Raw genomic sequence first — 24503 nt, forward strand, 5'->3', positions numbered from 1 at the left:
ATATTTGAGGTTCAAACACACTATGAATGTTGGCCATCAGAGAAAAGTTAACAAACTCTATAGGTTTGCTCTTTTTTCGAGCAGTTCTCCCATCAATGAACTCATCATCACGAAGATCAACAAGTTTCTTAGCTCACCACTTAGGCCGAAGAGGAGAATGACCAACAATAGTATCAGGAGATGCTTGGTGATCAGGTTCCTCATCAGAAGAATCTGGATCAAACTCAAGTAAAGCATCTACAAATTGAGGTGATCCTGCAGGAGAAGCTGGAGGTGTCTGTACAAGAATCACTAATATAACTAGAGCTGCAGGAGCTACTAGAGCCCTCCCATCAAGTGGACCTAATGAAAGCCTAACTCCCAAATCATGAGCCTTCATAGGTTGGTCTATTGGATCAGGAATAGGAGAAACAGGTATGAGTGGTCCTCGTTGCTAATCAAAGACTAGATCACGATTGTACAAGAGACGAGATGTCTCAATGTCGATCAAGCATTAGGCTTTGTGAAGACTACTGTATCTAGCAAGCATGAGTTTTTGACTCTTGGCATCCAACTTGGTGCGTGATGCATTAGAGATCCAAACAAAAGCAAGGGAGTCAAAAACCTTCAAGTGACTAATTCTGGGCTTGTGACCTGACCAGGCCTCTTCTAGAGTTTTACCTTTGACTGCCACTGTGGGTGACCGATTCAAAAGATAAACTGCATTGTTGACTACTTCTGCCCAAAACTTCTTCAAAACATGTCTGTGTTCAAGCATGGATCGAGCCATCTTGGTGATTGTTTTGTTTCGTCGTTTAACTACACTGTTTTGTTGTGGTGTGTGGTTAATTGGCGTTTGATGCCACGAGTATCCAAGAAGCTAGAGAAATCATTAGAACAAAATTCCCCCATTGTTTGATCTAAGAGTAATAATAGATTTTTCAGACTCTTTTTCAACTAAAGGTTTAAACTTCTGAAATACAGGAAATGCATCTGATTTCTTTTTAAGGAAATACACCCACATTTTTTTACTGAAATCATCAACAAACAATAGAAAATACTTGGACCCAAGAATAGAAGGATTGGCCATAGGGCTGCAGATATCGACATGAACAAGCTGAAGTACCTGAGAAGTTTGCAATAAATTGCCACTGGTGAAAGGTGTGCAATGTTGCTTCCTAGCCTGACATGCATTGCAAACTCCAAGCTGTTGAGTCTGAAACTCTGGCAATCCAAGGACAAGCTCTTCCCAAGAAAGATGTGAGAGATAATGCACATTTAAGTACCCATATCGCTAATGCCAAAGTGTGCTAACAGAAGATCGCCGAGCAGCCATAGCTAAGTCCCGAGAATCACCAAAATCAGTAAGTCGGAAAGACATGGTCCTCAAGACCCACTGCAACAATAGACTGAGTTGCCCTATTAGTGATGGTACACTGATGTAAACAAAAGGTGACATCCAACTGTGGAGAATGTTGCAACAACTGACTGACTGTGAGTAGATTTAGGTCCATCCCTGGTACGTAGTACACATCGAGGAAAATGGGATTCCTCTCAGCAGACTATATCTGAATGTTGCCTTTGCCGACAATAATGTACTCTTCTCCACCACCAAAAATAATAGAATCTGTGTAAGGTTGGTAGTCAATGAACCAGTCTCTACGATGGGTGAAGTGACGAGAGGCACTTGAATCAATGTACCAGGCAGACGACTTCACATGATCTGCAGGTCTTTTAGCCATGAAGGCGTAAAAGACAGATTCTGTCTGCTCAGTGTGCTCTACATTGTTCATTTTGGACTACGAACCTGACTGCTTAAATTTGCAACTAAGCATTTTTGACATTCAACCTTCATGTGCCCAAACTTGTGGCAATAGTTGCATTGAATGTTCTTCTTCCGAGAGCCATCTGAAGCTGGAGTAGAAGACTTCTGTAGAGATGACTACTGAAACCTGCCTTTATCCTTCTGAAAGGATCTAGCAGCAAAGGCTTGCTCTATGGAGGTGGAGATGAAGCTGCTACCGAACTGTTGTTTCCACCGATCTTGCTGAAGCAGAAGTGTGCAAAGATCAGTGAACTTCAGATCAACACCAGAAGACGTGATGTTGAGTCTCAATAAAATGCTCATAGGACTTTGGTAAACTCTAAAGAGTGATAACTGCAATATCCTCTTCCTCCATCTTGCAATCGATGGTAGCAACTGATCACGGATTTCTTGGATCCTATTTAGGTTTGCCTGGAGCAAGGTTCACTCATCCATGATAATATAAAACAGTGTCCTTCAAAAAGAAAGCTCTGCTTTTGTCAGAAGTCTCATGAAGACCTTTAAGATGTGTCCATATCTTGGCAGCTATCTTGCCAGATGGAATCTGAGAGAGCTGATCATTAGCCATGGATAATTTGATAAGCATCACTGCCTCTCGATTATTCAAATCCCAAGTATCCTAATCAGTACCAAGAGTAGTCGGACACTTTGTAACACCCAAAACAATTTGATCGGTATTCTGATATTCAAAAATTGCTATGATTTGTTGCTTCCAAGTGCCATAATTGCGACCATTGAATTTTGAGTTGTGCTCAAGCAGAATGTTTGTCAGAGATGCCATGACACATTTTTCAATAGAAAAAATGAAAATCTATGAAGGCACATTCTACGAGGCAAAATAACTAGAAGACCCAAAAAATTTGGAGAGTGACCCAGAAGAGAGTTCGAAAAACCTAGAAGGAATATCTTGCTAGTTTCTAGATTTGTTGGCTCAAAAATCAAGGCACCCAGAAAAATATGACATCCCAGTTGAGCTCTGGAAAACCCACCAAGAATTTGGAATCAAAAAAATTTCCGAGCTCAAAAATTAGGGTTTCGAAGAAAACTCTGGTCAGCAACCATGGAGGAAAAAAATTGTAGAAAAATGGTGTTTTCTGGTAAGAAACGGCTGATTTTTAACAGAGAACCTTTTTCTTTGTTGAAACATCACAGGAGTTGTGGATTTGTAGGGTTTTAACTCCAAAACATGAAGTCGTGTGATGTATTGGAGGTTTGGCGTTATGTTGCGATTTGCAGAAAAATGAGCTCTCCTAGCAATTTGAAACGCGAGCTGAGGACCAACATGACACTGGGAACAGGGGTTTTGGATGGGTGTCGTGATTAGTAGGCCAAAAATGACTAGATAAAACCACAAGCAAAGGATCTGAGATGATCTCGAGTAGAGGACACGAACTGTAGTCACGTTTTTGCAGATGCGTTTTGAGCGTAGTGGCCTGTCGAAATCTAAACCCTAGCCAAGAACCAACGTTTGAACAGAAGAAAATTGTAGTTTTTGGTAGAGATCCTCAACAAACCCTTAGACAAAACCCTTGTTCGAAACTCATAGCCCTTGTTCGAAAATTAGAGCATTTTGATATGATGAAGCAAGGATGATAGAAACAATTTTGAAAATGAGTCTGATAATTTTGAAGAAGAAATTATGGTTTTCGAAAAAATTAAGCAATAGGCTCTAATACCATATTATGAAGTAACTGGTAAAATACTTCCTTGTTATTAACAGAGATCAAGAGGTCAATATATACAAAAGAATGGAATGATGTTTCCTTAGGATATGATCGTAAAGAATAGAAACATTCTATTCTAGTTGAAAGAAAGCTGAAAAAGCTACCACTAACTAAAGCTTGTAAAGTTTCTGCTAAATCCTTATCTCTTAATCAGACTTTTAATCCAGTCTTATATGCTGAGAATGATTTTCTAAGTAGTATGAATATTGATGAAATTAGTGCTTATTATAATGCAGATACAATTCTGAATATTTAACCTTTTATTGTGATAGAGAATCTCAGATATAAATTGTAGGATATAAAATGCTTATAGGAGCAGACTGCTGTAACTGTGTGTCCTATAATTTGCATTTACAACCTACTTATATATCCTTTCTAAAGGGCATGTCCCTCAAGGGACATAACCCTTCCTAACTTGGCACCTATAGGATAGAGATATATATCATTAAATGCCAACATTAGAGATATATTACTATTAAGAGGAAGTACGGTTTGTATTGTCAGACCTATAGGTTTATCTTGGTTAATATTCTTAACACTCCCTTTTAACTTGATAATCTTACAAAGAGATTCTATATCTAGCAACACCCGTACAGATGAATAAGCAAGAATTAATACTCTATATTTGTCCGTCTCTTCTTAGTATGTGGTATCATAGAACACATGATACAAAGTCATATTACTAAACCTGTGATATGACAAATCACTGCCACTAGTGATATTATACAGGATAAATCTGAAGAGTAATCTCTTCATTTATCCAAGTTATGATTTCATAGAAACTGGTATTTCCATATCACAACATAATTATGAGTTTTAAGATCTACCAGAGTACAAGATAAACTCGAAGAATACTAAGATTCTTCCTTTATCCAATTTGTGACCCACGAACATAGCAATGTCAACATCACAATATGATCTTGAACTCCTCTAGATCTTACAATAGAACTCTACTATTTAGCACATTATCTAAGAGATCATCACCTCTCATAACGTTTTATACAAGTGTTCATTATTTTCAGAGATCGTCACCTCTTAAAATAATGAATACAAATGGTGGACCCCATAACAGTCAATAGCCTGACAAAATAAAATTATTTTATTAATAATCAAGAGAGTACAAATGGATTACAGCTCAACCATACCAAGTCTCCTCCTGAAGTGTTCTATCCAATGTTACGGGACTCGGACTCGCCTCTGACTCGGAAAGGCCAAAATCCGACTCAGACTCGGACTCGGCGACCGGAATTGGCAAGGACTCGAAAAATTGAAAAACTCATGAAATCCAAAGATTTTTAAAGATTTAAAGATTGTTTCTTGCATCTTTTAGTCAATTAACATCAAATACACAATAATTGATATAAATAGAACCTACTTAATACACATACACAATTTTGCATAGATCACATAAGTATAAAAGCGAATTTTTGAAGGAAAAAAACTGAATAACCACAATATAAAGTTATAAACTATAAAGTAATAAACATAGTGTCACTCCAATATCAAAGACTCAAATGTCTACAACATTCATGGATTACAAAATCCATGGTATATCAAAATAACAACTAGAGCCATCCTCTATGTCCTCCTACGAGTGCGCCTACGATAAGTCATGGAAGACTCTAGAGCCATCCTCTCTGCCTGTGTCTAAGGCTGACCCTGAACCTCCTCCTCATCCTCATCATCATCATCCTCCTCACGCACATAATCCTCGTCATCAGCCTAGGATCCATCATTCCTAGCCTTAGGGTCCACTCTGTCTCCTTGTGCTCTAGCCTCCTCAATTGCCATCGCTACTGCCTCAGCCTCTTGATCCACCTGATCTACCCACTCCACATCTTCATCACTGAAGACAGGATCATCCACCTCTGTGTTCCACTCTGCATGAGGATCAACATTCTCTAATACAATCAGAGTTGTATCGGTGCCAAGGATCTGTCTATGGCGAAGGCGAAGGTTGTAGTGAACAAAGACAAGATCATTTAATTTTTGCACTGCCAACCTATTGCGCTTCTTTGAGTGTATGTGCTCAAAAAGACTCCAATTACGTTCGCATCTTGATGCACTAGATGGTTGGCTCAAGATGCGAATCGCAATCCTCTGTAAATTTGGCACCTTTGTGCCAAACATCTCCCACCGTGCATCTGAAACAAGAAATTTTTGAATCATATCAATAACTTTGAATTTATCAAATTAAGATGGTAATAGAATTACTATTAGAAATTAGGATGTAGAATCAAAGATTTTTAGTGTTTACCAGGCATCAATGCTGTCCTATTTCTTTTGCACAACTCTCGTGCAAATAAGTCCCCTTGAGCTTTCTTAAATAGCTCAATCTCACGGACTATATCTGTGCTAACTGCTGACATTCTCTCTATAACATCGTAGAGGCCGCTCCACACCTCATTATCAGCCTTGAAATGTGGGCTGAACTGGTATGTTAGATTAAGGAAGTAGGCCACTGCATGTATAGGCCTGTGAAGTAGATTGTGCCATCGTCTATCAATGACATCCCATATAGGCCCATACCTATCTTTATTCCCTGCAAAAAAAGTGCGAATGGCCTCCTTCACCTTATCCATGCCCTCATAAATGTAGCCCATTGAGGGCTTCTCTCCATCAGCTGTTCGTAGGAGAACAATAAGCGGCTTTACAAACTGCAATCATTATGAAAGTTGGAAAAGAAATAATCAGCTTTAAGTTTTTTCTTTAAAAAATGAACAATAATTTATAATATAATTTCATAAACAAAATAAAGTTGAAATGAAGACAAAAAAGAAAATTACCATCACAATATCAGCAATAGGTGTCCAAAAAGAGAGCTTGTCAAAAATATGATCAGCTGCAGCAATCCCTGCAGTGGTCTTTGCATATGAGGATGCAAGCCACTCCTCACTAACAAACATACATCTCAAACCTCCCTTTGAATCAAGCAAGGATTTCAATGTGAGGAAGTTGGTTGCAAATCTAGTGACCATTGGACGAGACAACTCCCTTTGCTCATTGTGTTTCCTCATGAGGTTGAGGACCCATGTATGATTATATATGAATTTGCATACACTCCTTTCTCGCTCTATAACTGTTTTGATCCAAGGGAGTTCACCAAGATCCTCTAACATGAGATCAATGCAATGAGCGGCACAAGGGATCCAAAATAGGTGAGGGTGTCTCTCCATAAGAAGCTTTCCTGCAGCAAATTATCAGTAACTATTTGCACCACATTCTCCTCACCTACATCTTTTATCACTTCATCCATTATCTCAATAAGATATTCAGCATTCTTTGTTTTTCCCGAGGCATCAATGGATTTCAAAAAAACCGTGGCACCTAAAGAAAAAGAAACAAATTAGTATAATGATTAATAATGAATCATAATTTATAAATTCAAAATTTATAAACTTAATCACTTAAGTACAAGTTCTATTTCTAAATTTTTAATGTCTAAGACTCTAAGTACAATTATAGTTTACCTAATGAAGAAATAAGAAAGTTGAGGAGTGTTCTACTCCTTCTATCAGTCCAACCATCAATCATGATGGTGCAACGTTTTTTCTTCCACACCTCACGCTGCTCCGTTATTTCAACTTGTACATCAGCCACCCTTTGGTTCAAAATAGGGCCTCCTAGCTCTTCAGCACTAGGGGCTTTGAACCCCGGACCACAAACAGCAACAACATCAATTCCAATTTGCCAATAAGGGGACCTAAAACAAATAGAATAAAATTTAAAGTTAAACAAATTAGTATATTATAAATAAATTTGAAAACAAAATACAAATTAAAATAAACAAAATAAACATATTATTGAAAGCTAAAAGTTGAAAGTTGAAACTTGTAACTTTGAAAGCAAGAGAAGACTTAAATTTAAATTTACATAAATAATTACCTTGCTGCATTGAATGAAATGTTGTTGTAGATGAAGAAGTCCCCAAGTGCCAATTTTGCATAATCATGTTTATCCTTGTTCCAACCCATGCCCTCAAGCGATGGCTGTGAACCTGGAGCCATGCGTGGAGCAAACATAGAATCAAGTGTCGATTTTTGCTTACGAATGCGAGGCCCAATGCTCACACTCGTAGAAGTAGTGGTATCCGTAGGTGGAGCAGTGGATAATGGAGAGCGAAAACTAGAAGACCCCTGTTGGGCTCCGGCTAGTTGTGCCATTTCTTCATGTTGCTTCTTTTTCAATTCTTTTTGCTCCATTTTTTCCTCTAGAAGAGTTTGGATGTCTCGCATAACATCTTGGAGTACATCTTTGCATTTTTTAGCATCACGTCTAGGTATATGTGCTAGGTGATACTTCAATCTATTTATTCCTCCCCCATTATATACCACACCATAATGCCAACATGTAACAACTCTCTTTTTGTGCCCCGAGATGGCATGTTTCCAAGCCCTATCCCTTGCTATTGCATTTGGGTCTACATTAGGGTTAAATGGAGGCCTATTTCCACTTCCCTCACCTAGGTGTTGAGACATTATATCAAATTTCAATAAGTTACTGTTCGCTGTCAGCCTGCTGCAATATGAATGTAAACAAAATGAGAAGTGAAAATACTTAAAAAATATGAATGTAAAAGTTTAAAACATAGTATAAAACAACACAAAGAAATGCAACAACAACTTGTAGCTTACCTCTTCAAATTTGCACAAACAATGGAAATGCAAGTTTGTAGAAACCTCCTCCAAATGCTCCCTCAAGCTCCTCTCAATGCTTTAATGCAAGCTTGAAAGATGCACAAACCATTAGCAATCAATATGGGAGAGCAAACTGGTTTGTTGATTTCTCTCTCAAAACCCCAATATTCTTCTTTAACTCTTTCCTCTTTCTTGTGAGCACAAGAAAATGGTGGAATGACCTTTTTAGGTTAATAACATGTTATACAAACCAAAAAAATCCAATTAAACAAAGCATTTTATATTTTTTTGCCTTTTTACTTGTTACCTGCCGGTGATAGTCCTGGCATCGGGACTTGCCGAGTCAGATTGGACTCGGACAGGACTCGGCAGAGTCCGAGTCAAGAGGCAGTCTGCCTCGAAAAGGTGGAGTCTGCCTCTGACTCGTCGAGTCTGAGGCTGACTTGGCGAGTCCCGTTACACTGGTTCTATCTTCACTCTAGATAGAGGTTTGGTGAGTATGTTTGCTGTCTAATTTGCAGTGCAAATGTATTCCAATTTTATAGAATTCCTGTCTACCATATCTCTTACATAATGGTAAGGAATTTCAATATGCTTGGACTTGTCATGGAAAACTAGATTCACTGAGAGCTTGATGGAACTCTGATTATCACAATGAATAATCGTGGGATGCATAGCTTGCCCAAATAACCCCACAAGTAACTTCCTCAACCATACTGCTTCTCCGGAGGCCATTGCTGCTGCAATGTATTCAATTTCTGTGGAACTCTGTGCTACTGAAGATTGCTTTCTACATATCCAAGATATCATTGCTGATCCCAAACTGAAACAACATCCTTAAGTACTTTTCCTATCTTTAACACTTCCACCCCAATCTGAATTAGTGAATCCATATAAGTCTAAAGCAACTTTCTCATATTTGAGTCCGAGATTAAGAATGCCTTGTATCTCATAATATGTTTAACTGCGACTAGGTGAATCTCCTTTGGTTCACACAAATTGACTTAAGTCATTAACTGCATAGCAAATATCCGGTCTTGCATTTACTAAGTACATAAGAGACCCAATCATCTATCTGTAGAGAGTAGAATCTATGGATGGTGATTCTGCACACATAAACTCACTCAAGGCATTAACTGCATAGCAAATATTTGGTCTTGCATTTACTAAGTACATAAACCCAATCATCTGTCTGTAGAGAGTAGAATCTATGGATGGTGATTCTGCAGCTGCTTCGTTAAGTTTATGTAGATTAGTCTCCATTGGAGAAGACATAAGTTTGCAATTCCACATTCCAAATTTCTTTAAAATATCTGATGTATACTTCCCTTGATTTAGTATGATACTGTCATAATTCTGCCGTACTTCCAGTCCTAGGAAGTAATGAAGGAGTCCCAAATCTTTCATCTCAAATTCTCTAGTTAGATCTTTCTTGCACTGATCTATGAGATGATCATCACCTGTTATTAGTGGATCATCAACATACAATATCAGAATTACCATATCATCTTTATCTCATTTATAATATAAATTTGGATCAGCTTCATTCTTGGAGAATCCTATGCTGGTGAGATACTTATCAACTCTTTCGTACTAGGCCCTGGGAGCCTGTTTAAGCCCATAGAGAGCTTTCTTGAGCCTACAAACAAAAGCATTAGGATCATGAGTTTCAAATCCTTCAGGTTGCTCTAGATATACTTCTTCTAAAATCTTTCCATTTAGGAATGCTATTTTCACATCCATCTAATGTACCTTCCATCCCTTTGATGCGGCAATTGCTAAGACTGCTCTTACGGAGGTATATTTGGCAACAGGAGCAAAGGTTTTTTCATAATCAGTCCCTTCTTTTTGAGCAAATCCTCTGGCTACAAATCTGGCTTTATACTTCTCAATACTACCATTCGCAGCATGCTTTATTTTAAATATCCACTTGGAAGAAACAACAGATTTTCCTTTAGGTCTTGGAACAATTTTCCAAACATCAGTTTTCATGATAGATTGGTATTCTTCTGTCATAGCTTCTTTCCAAGCTGTATGTTTAATAGCATCAGTGGGATTGGTTGGCTCTGTTTTGGATAAATCACTTATGTTAGTTGTATAACTAGAGAATCTTTTAGGTCTTTTGCTTTCTCTGACTGTTCCGGAAGGTGCAGCAAAGTTTTGAGCTGCTTCAACTGTTTTAATGGCCCAAAGTGGTCTTTTCTTTGAATTTTCTTCAAGGTTCATATTTTGAATTTCATCTTCGATTTTTTCTAAGTTTTCCCTCTGGGACTCTGATTCACTATTTCTTTTAGAACTAGATAAAGGAGAAGGTTCATTAGAACTTATGGCTCTTTTGAATGCAAGATCTTCTTCAAAGATTACATCTCTGCTAAGTTCAATAGTTTTCTGTCCAGGTATGAAACTCCTATATGCTTTAGAAGTTTCACTATACCCTACAAAAATACCTTTTCTCCTAGAGGGTTCTAACTTGGTTCTCTTTTCTTTTGGAACATGGATATATACAGGACATCCAAAAATTCTAAGATGACTTATATTGGGTTTTACTTTAGTAAATACTTCTTTAGGTGTTTTATCTTTAAGATAGAAATGAGGACTTCTATTTTGAATATATACAATAGTAGAAGGGGCTTCTGCCCAAAGATAATATTCTAGGTTTTGGTAAAAAATCATAGGCCTAGCAGCTTCTACAATTATCCTATTCTTTCTTTCTGCTACCACATTTTGCTCTGGGTTATAAGGAACAATGTACTCCCTCTTAATCCTTGATTCTTTACAAAACCTTTTAAACAAGTCAGAGGTATATTCTCCTTCGTTATCAATTCTAAGGGCTTTAATTTTATGTCCTGCAAATTTTTCAGTTAATGCTTTGAATTCTTTAAATCTTTGTAGGATTTCTTCTGATTCCTTGCATTTTAAAAAGTAAATCCATGTTTTCCTAGAGAAGTCATCTATGAACAAGATATAATACCAGAATCCTCCAAGAGAAGGAACAGACATAGGTCTACATAAATCTAAATGAATTAATTCTAGTACATTATTTGTTTTCCTAGTACTATCATGAAAGGGACTTCTGGTGCTTTTACCCAGAGGACACCCTTTGCAACTACTAGGGTGGTCTTTATTTAATTTGGGTAATCCAGTAACCATCTTAGTTTTAAAATTTAGATGCCCTAATCTTTTGTGCCATATTTCATTTGAATCTTCAGCTTCATGGACTAGGGCTTGAATGGATCGACTAGATTCTGTATTCAATTCATACAAATATCCCTTTCTTTGACCAATTAACTTTGCTTTCTTGATGGAAGAGTTCTTAGCCCAAGTTAATACTTTGCCATCCACGAATGGAACATTGTGTCCATCATCTTCAAGTGTTGTAATTGAGATTAGGTTTCTTTTAATCCTTGGTACATAGAGTATACCTTTAAGAAAAAGAGTATTTCCAGACTTTAGTTTCAAAGTACAATTTCCAATTCCTTCAACGGAGTGTGCTGAGTTATCACCAATGGTAACTTCACCGTTAACCTTCTTTGATAAAGAATCTAGAGTTTCTTTGTATTCCGTTATATGTCTAGAAGATCCACTATCAATTACCCATGCTTTATTTGAAATTTTATTTGATAGAGAGGAATGCAAAACATGGTTCTTAGGATCATAAGTATCTTCTTCTCTGATGACATTTGTACAATTTGCCTGTTGTTAGGAATTTTCAGGACAATTAGATCTATAGTGTCCAAATTTTTCACATTTGAAACACTTTATTTTGGATAGATCTTTCTTGGGCTTTCCATTCTTTTGATTTGCCTTTTTCTTCTTGAAATGCTTCTTCTTGCCTTTATAAGAGTTTGTATTAAGATCGTGAAGTTCTTCATCTTCTACTTTTGGTTTCCCTCATTTCTTTAGTTTTTTGGATTCCTCTTGAAGACAATCATTCTTGAGTCTGTTAAAGTCCGGGAGCTGATCTCTGGCACTTATTCCTTGTGCAAATGTCTCCCATGAATCTGGCAATCCATCTATAGCCATAAGTGTTAATTCTGTATCACTAATGATGGTTCCTATGCTTGATAGTTAATCTCTAATCCTGACAACTCTTAAGAAGTAAGAACTTATCGATTCTCCTTTCTTTATCCGAATATGATTCAGTTGCCTTTTTAGTACAAGAACCCTGGTTGCATTGTTTACTTCATAGGCATTTCGTAATGCATTCATCATATCAAAGGCAGTTTGATGTTTTGTAAGCATAGGTACAATATCATTTTTAACTCTATCCAAGATGATTTGAATAGCTTTTCTATTTCCTCTGCTCCAGATAGATTTGTGAGGTTCAATTGGGGGTTGTTTGGATGCTCCATCAATGAATTGTTTTACATTGTTCTCTTCAAGAATCATCATGATTCTGAACTTCCAGGCTTCAAAATGCTCTTTCCCATCAAACCTGTCCTTGGGTTTGATTGTGTAAGCCATGGAAGATAGAAGATTGTTGCTTGATGTGTACAAAGTCTGATTACTGAAATTTAGCAGAGCCTAGGTTCGATTGCCAGAGCTCTGATACCATGTAAAGTTTCAGCTAAATCCTTATCTCTTAATCAGACTTTTAATCCAGTCTTATATGCTGAGAATGATCTTCTAAGTAGTATGAATATTGATGAAATTAGTGCTTATTATAATGCAGATACAATACTGAATATTTAACCTTTTATTGTGATAGAGAATCTCAGATATAAATTGCAGGATATAAAATGCTTATAGGAGTAGACTGCTGTAACTGTGTGTCCTATAATCTGCATTTACAACCTACTTATATATCCTTTCTAAAGGGTATGTCCCTCAAGGGACATAACCCTTCACATATATATATATATATATATATATATATATATATATATATATATATATATATATATATATATATATATATATATATATATATCATTAAATGCCAACATTAGAGATATATTATTATTAAGAGGAAGTACGGTCTGTATTGTTAGACCTATAGGTTTATCTTGGTTAATATTCTTAACAAAGCTAACTAAATATTAGAAACATTCTAATATTTACAATAGTTTAAAAATAGATTACCATTAACTAATAATAGATGATTATCTATTATCGTAATAGAGGGGTCATTCTATATTAAGGAAAGCATCATGGTTTCTAGCATATCAATCTTTTGTTCTTCAAAAAATATCTTAGCCATATATTTTTCCAACTTCCTACACCATTCTCCATAAACCTCTCTTTCCATTCTTTTTCCTCTTAACCACTCTCTTGATTCAATTTTCGACTCAAATTGGCACCAAGATTCCATTCCCACTAGACCTTGTATTGGGAGATTGAAAATTATCCAAATATGTCAAAATCCCACAAACATAGGTTATAAAAACTTGATTTGATACCACTATCTGTAAATGTGGAGTTATACTCCAAGTGATCACCAACTAATGGATATACAACTCACAAACACCTTTGTGATATTATCCTTCTCTACACTAATTGTGGATTTTAACACCCACCCACCCACGCATGTTTCAGCTATCCAAATAGAAAAGCAGAGAGCCATAAGAGATGAGAGAAGTGTGAACACAGTAGGTACTAGGACAGTTGACTATGAACACTCCCATGTACCACGGAGAAACACAACCAAGTTCAAAGCTCAACAACAGTAAGCTTCCAGAGCCTCATGCATCACTATGTTTCAAGCTCTTCACAACTGCAAAATGCCATAGGGCTTATATAAATCTCTACTTCACATACTCAAGATCCCATACAACTGCAACTTGTCCCAATACTAAGGAAACCTCTCTGGTGTTACAATTTGCACTAACGGAGTATAAACATGAAGGTTACAGCACTACAATTTTCTTACCCTTTTCTTCTGGTCTCCATCCCTTGTCTATGGACTACAATAAAATCCCAAAACTGAGAAAATGAAGATATGCATCCAAATATTTTTGAAAAGAGCGAGTGAAATCATTTCTGTTTCCACCAGTATTGAATCTTCATGGTGTTTTCCCTCTGCATGTTGGCCACACTAAATAGTGCATACTGCATACACTTTGATGATCAGGCGATTGCTTCTTGTGTTGTTGTTTTAACATACAAGGAAAAATGCTAAGTTTTATCACTTGCACTGCAACACTTGGACTCGTCTGTGCAATATTTTGTGTGATTGCTAACTTGAAATCAACCAAAGTACAGTTCACCTGCTGATAAAACCGATTCCAGGCTCAATGCTTTATTAAGGCTCAAGAACTTTACAAAATGAATGTTAAGTGACACCTAGACCACAATAGTCTCACCTCAACGATCTGCCTTTTGGATCAAAGGGTTTTAAAGTTCTAATATCTAGGAATGTATTGAAGAAAACCTTTATAAAGATACCATGTGATGCAGAATATTTCGTCTCTGTTGCAAATAAGGCTAATAATCTCTCATTTCTGCAGCACTCTTGCAACCATTCTTTGTGATATTACATGCAGAAAGAAAACACAACAGAATGTACCAGGAAGAGGGGGGAAAGGAATGACAAGAACAATGTATTTGTTACCCATCAGCAAATGAAACAAATCCATAGAACTGTCAATCGGACTTTTTCCTTCATAATACTAGCCAAATGAAATTGATAGCATTGCAAGAGTGCAGCAGAAAGGAGAGATTTTCTTCCTTAATTGCAGCAAATAAAAGATATATTCTGCGTCATTGTGTGGTAGAGGTTCTGTGATGAATTTTATTCAGGATTTATGTCATTAAAATGAAAAATAATGAAATATCATTGTAGCACTGACACACTTTTTAGGCAATTGTATTATTGTTGTGGCTAACACAATCAAGTTACAAACAGGTCTTTAATGATGCAGTAGAGGCTCTGAGGATTTCATACAGGAAAATGAATCCCTTCTGTATACCATTTGCAACAACAAATATGGGTTCAGCTATGCTGGCCATGGATTTGGTAAATATTTCTCTGAAATGTCATTGCAGTGGTTTTTCGGATCATATTCAATGCATATTTGCAGACATAACGGGTCACTGTAACCTTCACCTTCAATAATTTTACAGGGTTGGATGGGACCAAATTATTCAATCTCCACTGCTTGTGCCACAAGTAATTTCTGTATTTTAAGTGCTGCCAATCATATCATTCAGGGGGAAGCTGTAAGTTCTATTAGGAATCTTGTTTAAGCACAACTATTCTTATTGGAATCGAGAAAAATTACCATTTAATTTAAAATGCAAATTGAGAGCTGAAACTTCAGTGGTGCTTATGTCCACAGAATGTAATGCTCTGTGGTGGTTCTGATGCGGCAATTATTCCAATTGGTGAGTTCACTTTTTAACTCATTTTCTTTTGATGCCACCTTTGAATTGTAAGTTTGGATGGGTTTATCAACACTCTTTTTTATTTTAAAGAAGGGTAAATGCTTTGACCTAGAGCTATGAACCGGTGAGGCCAAAAATGAGGGACCTCATCCTCAGTGGGATTTGAACATTGATGGCAATAACAACAACACAACTTTATTATCATAACATACCAAAGTTAGGGTTTATCATCACATTATGTGTTGTGTGTGCTATTGATTATTTGTAGATTGGAGAAGATTATCTTTATTGGTTTGTGGTGTTAAACTATCCTCACTGGGTATCTGCTATTTTGTGGAACATTTAGAGATATTATGAATATTAGTTAAGTGTGTGAGCTATTGCTTTCTAATCCTGTTTTATATGCAGACTTAGCATGATCAATTCATTATAAGTATAAACTTACGGGGATGTGCATTTGTTTACAGGATTAGGAGGCTTTATAGCATGCAGAGCATTATCACAAAGAAATGATAACCCTGCACAGGCATCACGTCCTTGGGATGCTGTATGAATTTTTGCCCCTTCAATTTTCCCTTAACCATTAAAAATTTATAATCCACAAGGTAAATAGGCCTCAGTCCAATCCTCACAATTCTGATATTCCAAGTTTCCTTTCCGAGTGAGTGCTCTCCAGTAGTGAAGCATACACGATACTGCCATCAATTGTCAACTTCAATCCTTCTGTATATTTGTAACGGGCTGTCGAATTTGAAATACATTATGCTTATTTACTTGGCATAGGAATCCAGAATAACTGTAATTATCTTGTAAAACTTACAAATCAATATACAATTCATGCTTTTGTCTGATTCATATTGAGTGTGCTATTATAGATATTAGAGATGGCTAAACACACGATTTTCTCTACTGCACTTGTCAGGATAGAGATGGATTTGTTATGGGTGAAGGATCAGGTGTATTACTGCTTGAAGAGCTAGAACATGCAAAGGTATAACATTGCTTGTGAGAGGATCGCCCTAGCTCAGTAAAGATGAAACTCTTAAAATAAGCTCCTTGATGTATTATTCAAATATGAAAAATGATGTCAAAAATTAATAATAATGTCCATTGTATTTCAATGAACTTGGCAGAAAAGAGGAGCAAAGATATATGCAGAGTTTCTTGGAGGTAGTTCGAGTTCTGATGCTTATCATTTGACTGAGCCCCATCCTGAAGGTATATTCTTGAAGAGAAATTCTACATTGAAGGTTTGAGAGATGACAGATTGATGATCATTTCACTGACGGTGAATATGATATACAGGTAGAGGAATATTTCTCTGTATTGAAAAGGCTCTGAAACAATCAGGTGTAGCAAGAGAAGATGTGAACTATGTTAATGCTCATGCAGCTTCTACCAAATCAGGTGATCTGAGAGAATACAATGCATTGATTAAATGTTTTGGTCAGAACTCTCAGGTGCATATGCTTCCTTGTATTTGTTGTTTGAACATTTATTTGTACTTCTTACATTCAAGACATTTTCTTCATGCATTTTCAAGAACTTTGTTCAGCAGAAGTAATGATATTTCAAATTTTCAGCTGAAAGTGAACTCTACAAAATCATTGATTGGCCATTTGTTAGGGGCAGCTGGGGCTGTTGAAGCTGTTGCAACCTTGCAGGTATGGAAGACAATCCCTTGGAATCTCAAACATTCAGCCGTGTAACTTGCTTCCTAAATTTGGTTGCTGGTTATTGTGGATCTTCTTTATGTTCAATTTATTTCTGTGGTGGGTGAGATATTTTAATAAAATGGGAAGAGGAAAGTGATTTTCAAGCTTTCTATTATACAGCCATCTCATCCTATATTACTTGCCCAACAAATAATGAAAGAATCTTATTCTGCATGAATAGCAAGGCATTGAATGTGTACTATGTAGCACCATATCAAATTCATTGGCCGTAGACTAGTTTCTTGTTTTCCAGAATGTATCGCTCCAATGTTGTCACTACCTCTCTTCCTCTATGGTTGTTTAATATTTCTACTTTGTTTTTAACTCTTTTTTTATGGAAAGTGATCTTTTGTTATTTGAGTAATAATAAATAATATGCAAACTTATTTTACCAAAACCTAAAGCCCATTTAAAAGTATGGACTGCATATCCAATGGAGTGCAACTTGAGGTTGAACCAATTCACAAAACCAAGGGCATTGCTGATCCAAACAACAGGGTCTTGGACCTGTACCCAACAGTGCCGTGTGTTCGAGTGGCAATGGGAGCGGATTGAGTGTGTCCCAGCTGCCTTGGGTACTATAGTGCACCCACAAGAAACCCAAGGAAGCTGGGATGGTCTTGCCATTGTGCCAACACAATGGGCCACCAAAACAAGCCACAAACTGATTTTGAAAACCCAAAAAGCAACCTGATGGAACTCCAATTTTTACAAATTTGGGCCTCTATTTTTGTTCCCTACCTGATCTTTATTCTTCAACCAGTAATATAGAATTTGGTAAAACATAATATGTTGCTGAAAGATGGAACTGCATTTGACAGACTTTATTTTGAAAAGGACCACTGGTGCAATCAAATTTAGCCTGGATACTTTTTAATGATTGGAGCCCGTGGGTTCTATCTGGAGTTTCAATCAGCACTTTTGGAATAGAAGAGCTGCAATTTGACTGAGAATTTGATTCAAGTTCTAGAGAAATTTTAGGGCTCTGCAATGATGTTACAGCTCGAATGTTTTATGCTTATGATGAAATCTCTATTCTTGAGATATCTATACATGATGGAGGCCAAGGTAAGTGACAAGTACTTCTTAGACATGAAGAAATATGCTGCTGCTTTAGAACACTGCAGAGACACATTTCAGAGAGATTAAGCATACTCATTTCAGGCTGAAGATGCCTTTTATGCTAAGGATTTCATGGGAGCAGCTTTGATACATTGAAAAATTCCTCATTCATGAAAAGGTTATTTGTAGCAACTAAGGCTAGTTGTTTCAAAAACTAACACAACCTTCTGTCAATGATGCTTACTCAAAACTCAGATCTGGATACCCTCTTTGAACAAACTCTACATCCCATTATTTCAATACCTTTAGAAGCCTGATTTTCTATTCATCTCCTTTGACTGTATTAACTCTTTCAGACTGTACCTCTAATTCATTCAACACGAATTAAGTTTGCTAACGTTTATCAAACTCATATATTTATCAAAGATACCAAGTACTCCAACCAAGGAGAAAACAAACTGAAAATAATAATATTACTGCCACCCAATGGTTTGAATATGCTAAGAAACTTTATGAACAAGAGGGTGGAGTGGGACAGCCACCTTTGGTCAATGATGATACAAATCTTTTCACTATGCAAGAGATAGAGGCAGGGATTAAGAAGTTAGGTGGAGGTAAAGCAAAAGACCTTGTTGCGCTCCAAGCAGAATATCTGAAGTGGGGTATGAAAACTCTTGCACCGCACATCACTGAAATTTTCAACAAAATTTGCCAAGAAGGGTTTCCGAAAGATTGGACAATCAGCCTTGCAATACCACTTTTTAAGAGTGGTGATGTTAACAATCCCTCCAACTACAGGATTATAATGATCAATCCCCTCTTTGCTAAACTTTTTGGCAGCATGATAGAAACTAGGATCAACAAATGGGTAGAAGAGAACCATAAACGTGCTAAAGGGCAAGCTGGTTTTAAGCCAAAGCACTCGACAGTGGATCATTGTGTCACTTTGAGACACATTATTGAAAAAGAATGGGAGAAAAAGGAAGAGGTATTTTGTTGCTTTGTCGACTTTAAAAAGGCTTTTGACACCGTCCCGAGAGACAAGCTTTGGTTTAGGATGGAAGAATTGGGGATTCCTATGCATCTCAGAGCTGCTGTTCATAGGATGTACAAAGAGGTGAAAGTTAAAATCAGAACTTCAGATGGCATTTCAGAATGTTTTAGGAGCGATATCAAGGTCAAATAGGGCTGCCCTTTATCTCCTACTTTGTTTGGTTTATATATTGATAAACTGGAAGAGTGGTTAAACATGCAAAAGGGTGAAGGCATTCAGCTAGGTGAATTTGTTATAAAGCTGCTCCTATATGCGGATGATCTCATTTTAATTGCCAAATCTGCCTATGGTTTGCAAGATCATCTATCTTCTCTTGAGCGCTTTTGCGGAATGGTGGGGATGCAGGTCAATATCAGCAAGACTAAGGTTATGATTTTCTCTAATAATAAAAAACAACACCAACATGAATTTTATTACAATGGAAGTGTTCTTGAAGAAGTTGCGGAGTATAAATACCTTGACATCGATTTCAACAAAAAACTAAGTTGGTCTAGTTGCAGGTATAAAAGGATATTAGGTGGGTGGAGGGCTTTTTATGCTCTTCAGAATAGGTGCCGTGAAGCAGAGTTGTGGGATTGGAAAACTATTCAAACCTTGTTTGGTCTTCTTGTGCTGCCAGTTGTTCTATACGGGTGTGAATTATGGGCCAACAACACTACTATAGCACAATGGAAACAAATCGAAGGAATCCAAAAGCGCTTGATCACAAGCAAGTTTAAAATCAAAAGCACTGTTCCATATGATATTATGCTAAGTGAAATGGAGGCTGCTCCTATTGAGGCACTTACTATGGTTCGCCTTCTAAGTTATCTAAAAAGAATCGAAAAAATGGAAGAGGATAGATGGCCTAAAGTGGTCTTTAGTGACACACTATGTCAGCGAAAAAGGACATGGATGCAACAAAACATCAAATGGATGAATAAATGGAATATTCAATTCAATATGTGCCCCACAAATAATAAAGAAATAAAGGTCTTTGTCATGGAGAAATTCTACAAGAGAAATTGGGGAAGCGAGATCGGAAGGAAGAAATTATATTCTAAGTTACCGGATTCGCACCCTGGAGCTCGGGTCCGGGTTCGGATTCATTCGGGTTCGGATCCGAGCCCGGGTCCGCGACCGGTCCGGGCAGGGTCCGCATTTTGGCCTGCGGGTCCTCCCAGGTCCGTGCTTGCACGGACCCGGGAGGACCCGCAGGCCAAAATGCGGACCCTGCCCGGACCGGTCGCGGACCCGAGCGAATCCGGGCGGACCTGCGGCAGGTGGGGCCAAAAAGTGGCCCAAAAAAGCAATAAAATAATGTTTTTTTCATTATTTTTTTTGCCAAACCCTAAAGTAAGGCCTATTAGATGCATTTCATTCATCTAATCTCTCATTTGCTTTGTCATTTTGCTCTCTCATTTTGGTGTGGCCATTTTGCAAGTTTGAAGATAAGGTTTTAGAGATTATTTGTGGAGTTTCAAATCCTTCAAATAATCAGTGTTGAGTGTTCCAGGTATGCATTTGATCCTTCCTTTTGCTTCTTTCATAGTTTGTTTTTAGTTTTTTAAATTTTTTATATTTATTGTTCTAAATTTTTATCAAGTTTTGTATAAGTTTTGAAATATTTTTTTAAATTTGTTTTTATAGATTGCAAGAATCCAAGAATGAGTAGTCAAGGTTCAGTGGGTGGGGTGGGATCCCAAAGATTTAAAATTGATAAAGGCTCTCCTTTGTGGAAGTATACAACAAGAATTGAGCAATGTGCTGGTGGGGGAGGGTATATATGGAAATGCAATTTTTGCCAAAACCAATATAGAAGCTCCTATTTCCGGGTTAAACATCATTTGATAGGTCCACCAGGTCAAGGGATTTCCATGTGTGAGGGGCCCCTAGAGGGAGGTAAAAAAGGGTTGTCAGCTCCTCAAATAGCAGGCATGTTAAAAGAACAAGAAGAGGCTGATAGGTTAGTGTCAAAGGTAAAAAAAGATAAGTCAAAGCAAATACCACCAACACCACCTTCTCAAACAATTAGTAGACCACATCCCTTCCTACCTACCCCATCTATGGATGAAGATGAAATAGAAACACCCGCATCCCGCAAGAGAGGCCCATTAGATACGGCATTTGAAAATAACAAGAGAGAAATTGCTGACATAAAGGTTGGGCGTTGCCTCATTACAAATGGTGTTTCATTCAATCTAGTGAGATCCCCTTATTGGAGAGAGATGGTGAAAGCAATAAATGATGCACCTCATGGTTACCAATCCCCTGGATATGAAAAGTTGAGAACCACCATATTGCATAAGGAGAGAAAGAATGTAGAAAACCTCCTCAAACCAATAAGAGATTCTTGGATCCAAACGGGGGTGAGCATTGTCTCTGATGGATGGAAAGATTGCAAAAACCGTCCATTAATAAATGTGATTGCTGTTTGCCCCAAGGGGGCAATGTTTTTGAAGGCGGTTGATTGTGAAGGGCAAGTAAAGGATGCAAATTTTATTGCCCAATTTCTCATTGAATCCATAGAGTCCGTGGGAGTTGACAATGTTGTCCAAGTAATAACGGACAATGCTAAAGTTTGTAAGGCTGCAGGTGCTTTGGTAGAAGCACGATATGAGCATATCTTTTGGACACCATGCACTGTCCACACCTTGAACTTGGTGATGAAAACAATGGGCAGCCAAATTGAATGGATGAAAAATGTGTATGAGGAGGGTGAGCAGATCCAAATGTTTGTGACAAACCACCATATGTCACAAGCAATTTTCAGAACTTTCTCCCGCTTGGAATTATTGAAGGTAAATTTTCAACTTTATTTAGCTTCATTTATTATATTAATTTTTGTGTCATACTTTACAAAATTTAATACATATTCTTAAATTTTTGTGTTATCATATTAACTTACAATTTGAATTAACATTGTAATAGGTTGCTGAAACAAGGTTTGCTTCACACACAATCGTCCTTAGACGACTTGTGAGGGTGAAAGAGGCATTGGGTCAAATGGTTATTAGCAACAAATGGGGTGGATGGAAGCAAGCTGATACAGAAAAGGCCAAAACTGTAAAGGATTTGATCTTGAGTGATAATTTTTGGAATAGGGTGGAATATGCATTAGAACTCACCGAGCCCATCATGTCTATGCTTCGGTATGCCGACACGGATGAGCCCTGTTTGGGAAACATATATGATGCCATGGACTCTATGCTAGAAAGAATGAAATCAGTAAGTTTAAATTTTTATACAATACTTTATCCTTGTTTATTGAGAGATTTTGATTTTTGATTTTAATTAAGTTATTAACACTACATCAAGATAACTTACATGTACATCATTTGACATCCCAGGTCATTCAGAGGAGAGAGCAGGATCCTGATACCTTGTACACTAAGGTGGAGAAAATTGTTCTACATCGTTGGAACAAGATGACTACACCTTTGCACCTCTTGGCATATGCACTTTCTCCTAGATATTATAGCAGTGAGATACTTGCGATTCCTGGTAGAGTGGCACCATATAGAGATCCTGAAGTTGCTACTGGGTATAAGAGGGCACTTAACAGGCTCTTTAGTGATCGTGATGTGGCATCAAATGTTAGGAGAGAGTTTGTTGATTTTGTCTCAAGCAAAAATGCAGAGCCTGATGCAATCAATGACCAAAGTAAATTGGATGCCATTGGATGGTGGTACTTACATGGGGAAAGTTACATGTACCTCCAACCTCTTGCCATTAAGATCTTGTCACAAGTATGTATTTAAGTTTTTTTTCCTTTTCTTATGGCTACTTAGCTTGTCGAATTAGCACTCTTAAATTCCTATTGTATTGTAAAATTACTTAGCTAATTTTTTAAAATTTGTTGGTTGTCTCTCTAGGTTGCAAGCTCTTCTGCTGCTGAGCGGAATTGGAGTACATACTCCTTTATCCACTCAGTGAAGCGTAACCGGTTGGGTTCAAAGAAAGCAGAGGACTTGGTATTTATTCACAACAACTGGCGCCTCTTATCACGCAAGGATCCAGGATATAAGAAGGGACCAGAGAAGTTGTGGGATGTACTACCTGAGACTTCTAACTTGGATATGACTGTCCAAGATATATCTAGAATTGCCTTGCTAGATGTTGAGGAGGACGAGGAGGAGGATGTGGCTGCATCTGGGGCTAGTGGAACCGGTTTGGGTTCCAATGATGTGGAAAATGTCAATGATATAGATGAGGATGAAGCCATTGATCCCTCATATTTTGATGACCCATTTGACCCTTGAAGGGCATTTGCATCTTTGATAAACTATGTTTAAACATTTGTCATTGACTCATTGAGTCATTTATGATTTATCACTATGTTTCACAGTTTCAAACTTTATTAAGTCATAATTTATTATCTATCAATCTGATGAAGTAGTCTATGTTTTGAAATTCCATTTTGCATTTTAGTAATTCAATGTATGATTTTATTTACAACATTAGCATAGATTAATGAGTGAGTATTTAATGTTTATCTTTGACATTTGGCATTGATCAATAATCAAGTAACATTGATATATTCATACTATGGAATGACTTAGTTTTATTTTTACAACTATATGAGTTTATATTTTTTTTGCATATATATATATATATATATACACTAACGAACCCACCCACGAACCCAAATGGGGAAAAAAAAATTGCCCGAACCCACGAACCGAACCCCGAACCCGAACCCGTCCTCGAACCCGAATCGGCAACTTAGATTATATTATATAAATGAGTTCAACCCCGCTTGTGATCAAATCCAAAAAGCATACATAGGAGCCAACATTTCTTGGAGGGCTAAAATTCTTATTGCTCAGCTAAGAACCAACTCTCACCAACTTCATTGTGAGACTGGACGTTGGAAGAGGCCAAAGGAGGCTTGGGAAGAGAGAATTTGCAGATTTTGCAATTCTGGGAAAGTGGAAACTGAACAACACTTTATTTTAGAATGTGAAGCCTACAAGAGTAGTAGAGATAAATTTGCGGACACTATATGTGACAGTTCTTGGCATAACCTATTCAACGAAGAGTACATTGAGTAATTGGGTGGACTCATCATCATCCTGCACAAGAAATGAACATTGTTACTTAAGTCTGCTTGAGTTGTCTTGCTGTCTCATAGGCTATTTTTAGCCTTGTGGACATTAAATTTTTATCTATCTATCTATCTATCTCGTTACAGCTTTAAAATCC

General features: G+C 37.2%; 2 protein-coding genes across 12 annotated transcripts in view; both read left to right on the forward strand.

The window, feature by feature from the left end:
- The window catches only part of LOC149572257 (3-oxoacyl-[acyl-carrier-protein] synthase II, chloroplastic-like), a 134460-nt gene that overhangs the window by 69661 nt on the left and 40296 nt on the right, over positions 1 to 24503 (forward strand). For 6 of the 11 annotated variants that reach the window (XM_089813490.1, XM_089813489.1, XM_089813498.1 and 3 more), the window contains 8 exons: positions 15010 to 15120; positions 15228 to 15323; positions 15443 to 15488; positions 15956 to 16035; positions 16411 to 16479; positions 16622 to 16706; positions 16794 to 16948; positions 17072 to 17152. In XM_089813490.1, coding sequence (XP_089669616.1) covers positions 15010 to 15120; positions 15228 to 15323; positions 15443 to 15488; positions 15956 to 16035; positions 16411 to 16479; positions 16622 to 16706; positions 16794 to 16948; positions 17072 to 17152 — 723 coding nt within the window. The remainder of the gene's footprint in view (positions 1 to 15009; positions 15121 to 15227; positions 15324 to 15442; positions 15489 to 15955; positions 16036 to 16410; positions 16480 to 16621; positions 16707 to 16793; positions 16949 to 17071; positions 17153 to 24503) is intronic. The other 5 variants (XM_089813495.1, XM_089813494.1, XM_089813496.1 and 2 more) reach the window with 3 other exon arrangements.
- LOC149572258 (uncharacterized) lies at positions 21415 to 23684 on the forward strand. The gene is made up of 4 exons (XM_089813487.1): positions 21415 to 22099; positions 22230 to 22526; positions 22649 to 23047; positions 23174 to 23684. Exons 1-4 carry the CDS (start codon positions 21527 to 21529, stop codon positions 23558 to 23560), a joined length of 1656 nt encoding a protein of 551 aa, XP_089669613.1. The 5' UTR covers positions 21415 to 21526; the 3' UTR covers positions 23561 to 23684.

The sequence above is a fragment of the Cupressus sempervirens genome, chromosome 2 (assembly GCF_028749045.1).
Source record: "Cupressus sempervirens isolate cs-2001-9-10 chromosome 2, ASM2874904v1, whole genome shotgun sequence".
Lineage (NCBI taxonomy): Eukaryota > Viridiplantae > Streptophyta > Pinopsida > Cupressales > Cupressaceae > Cupressus > Cupressus sempervirens.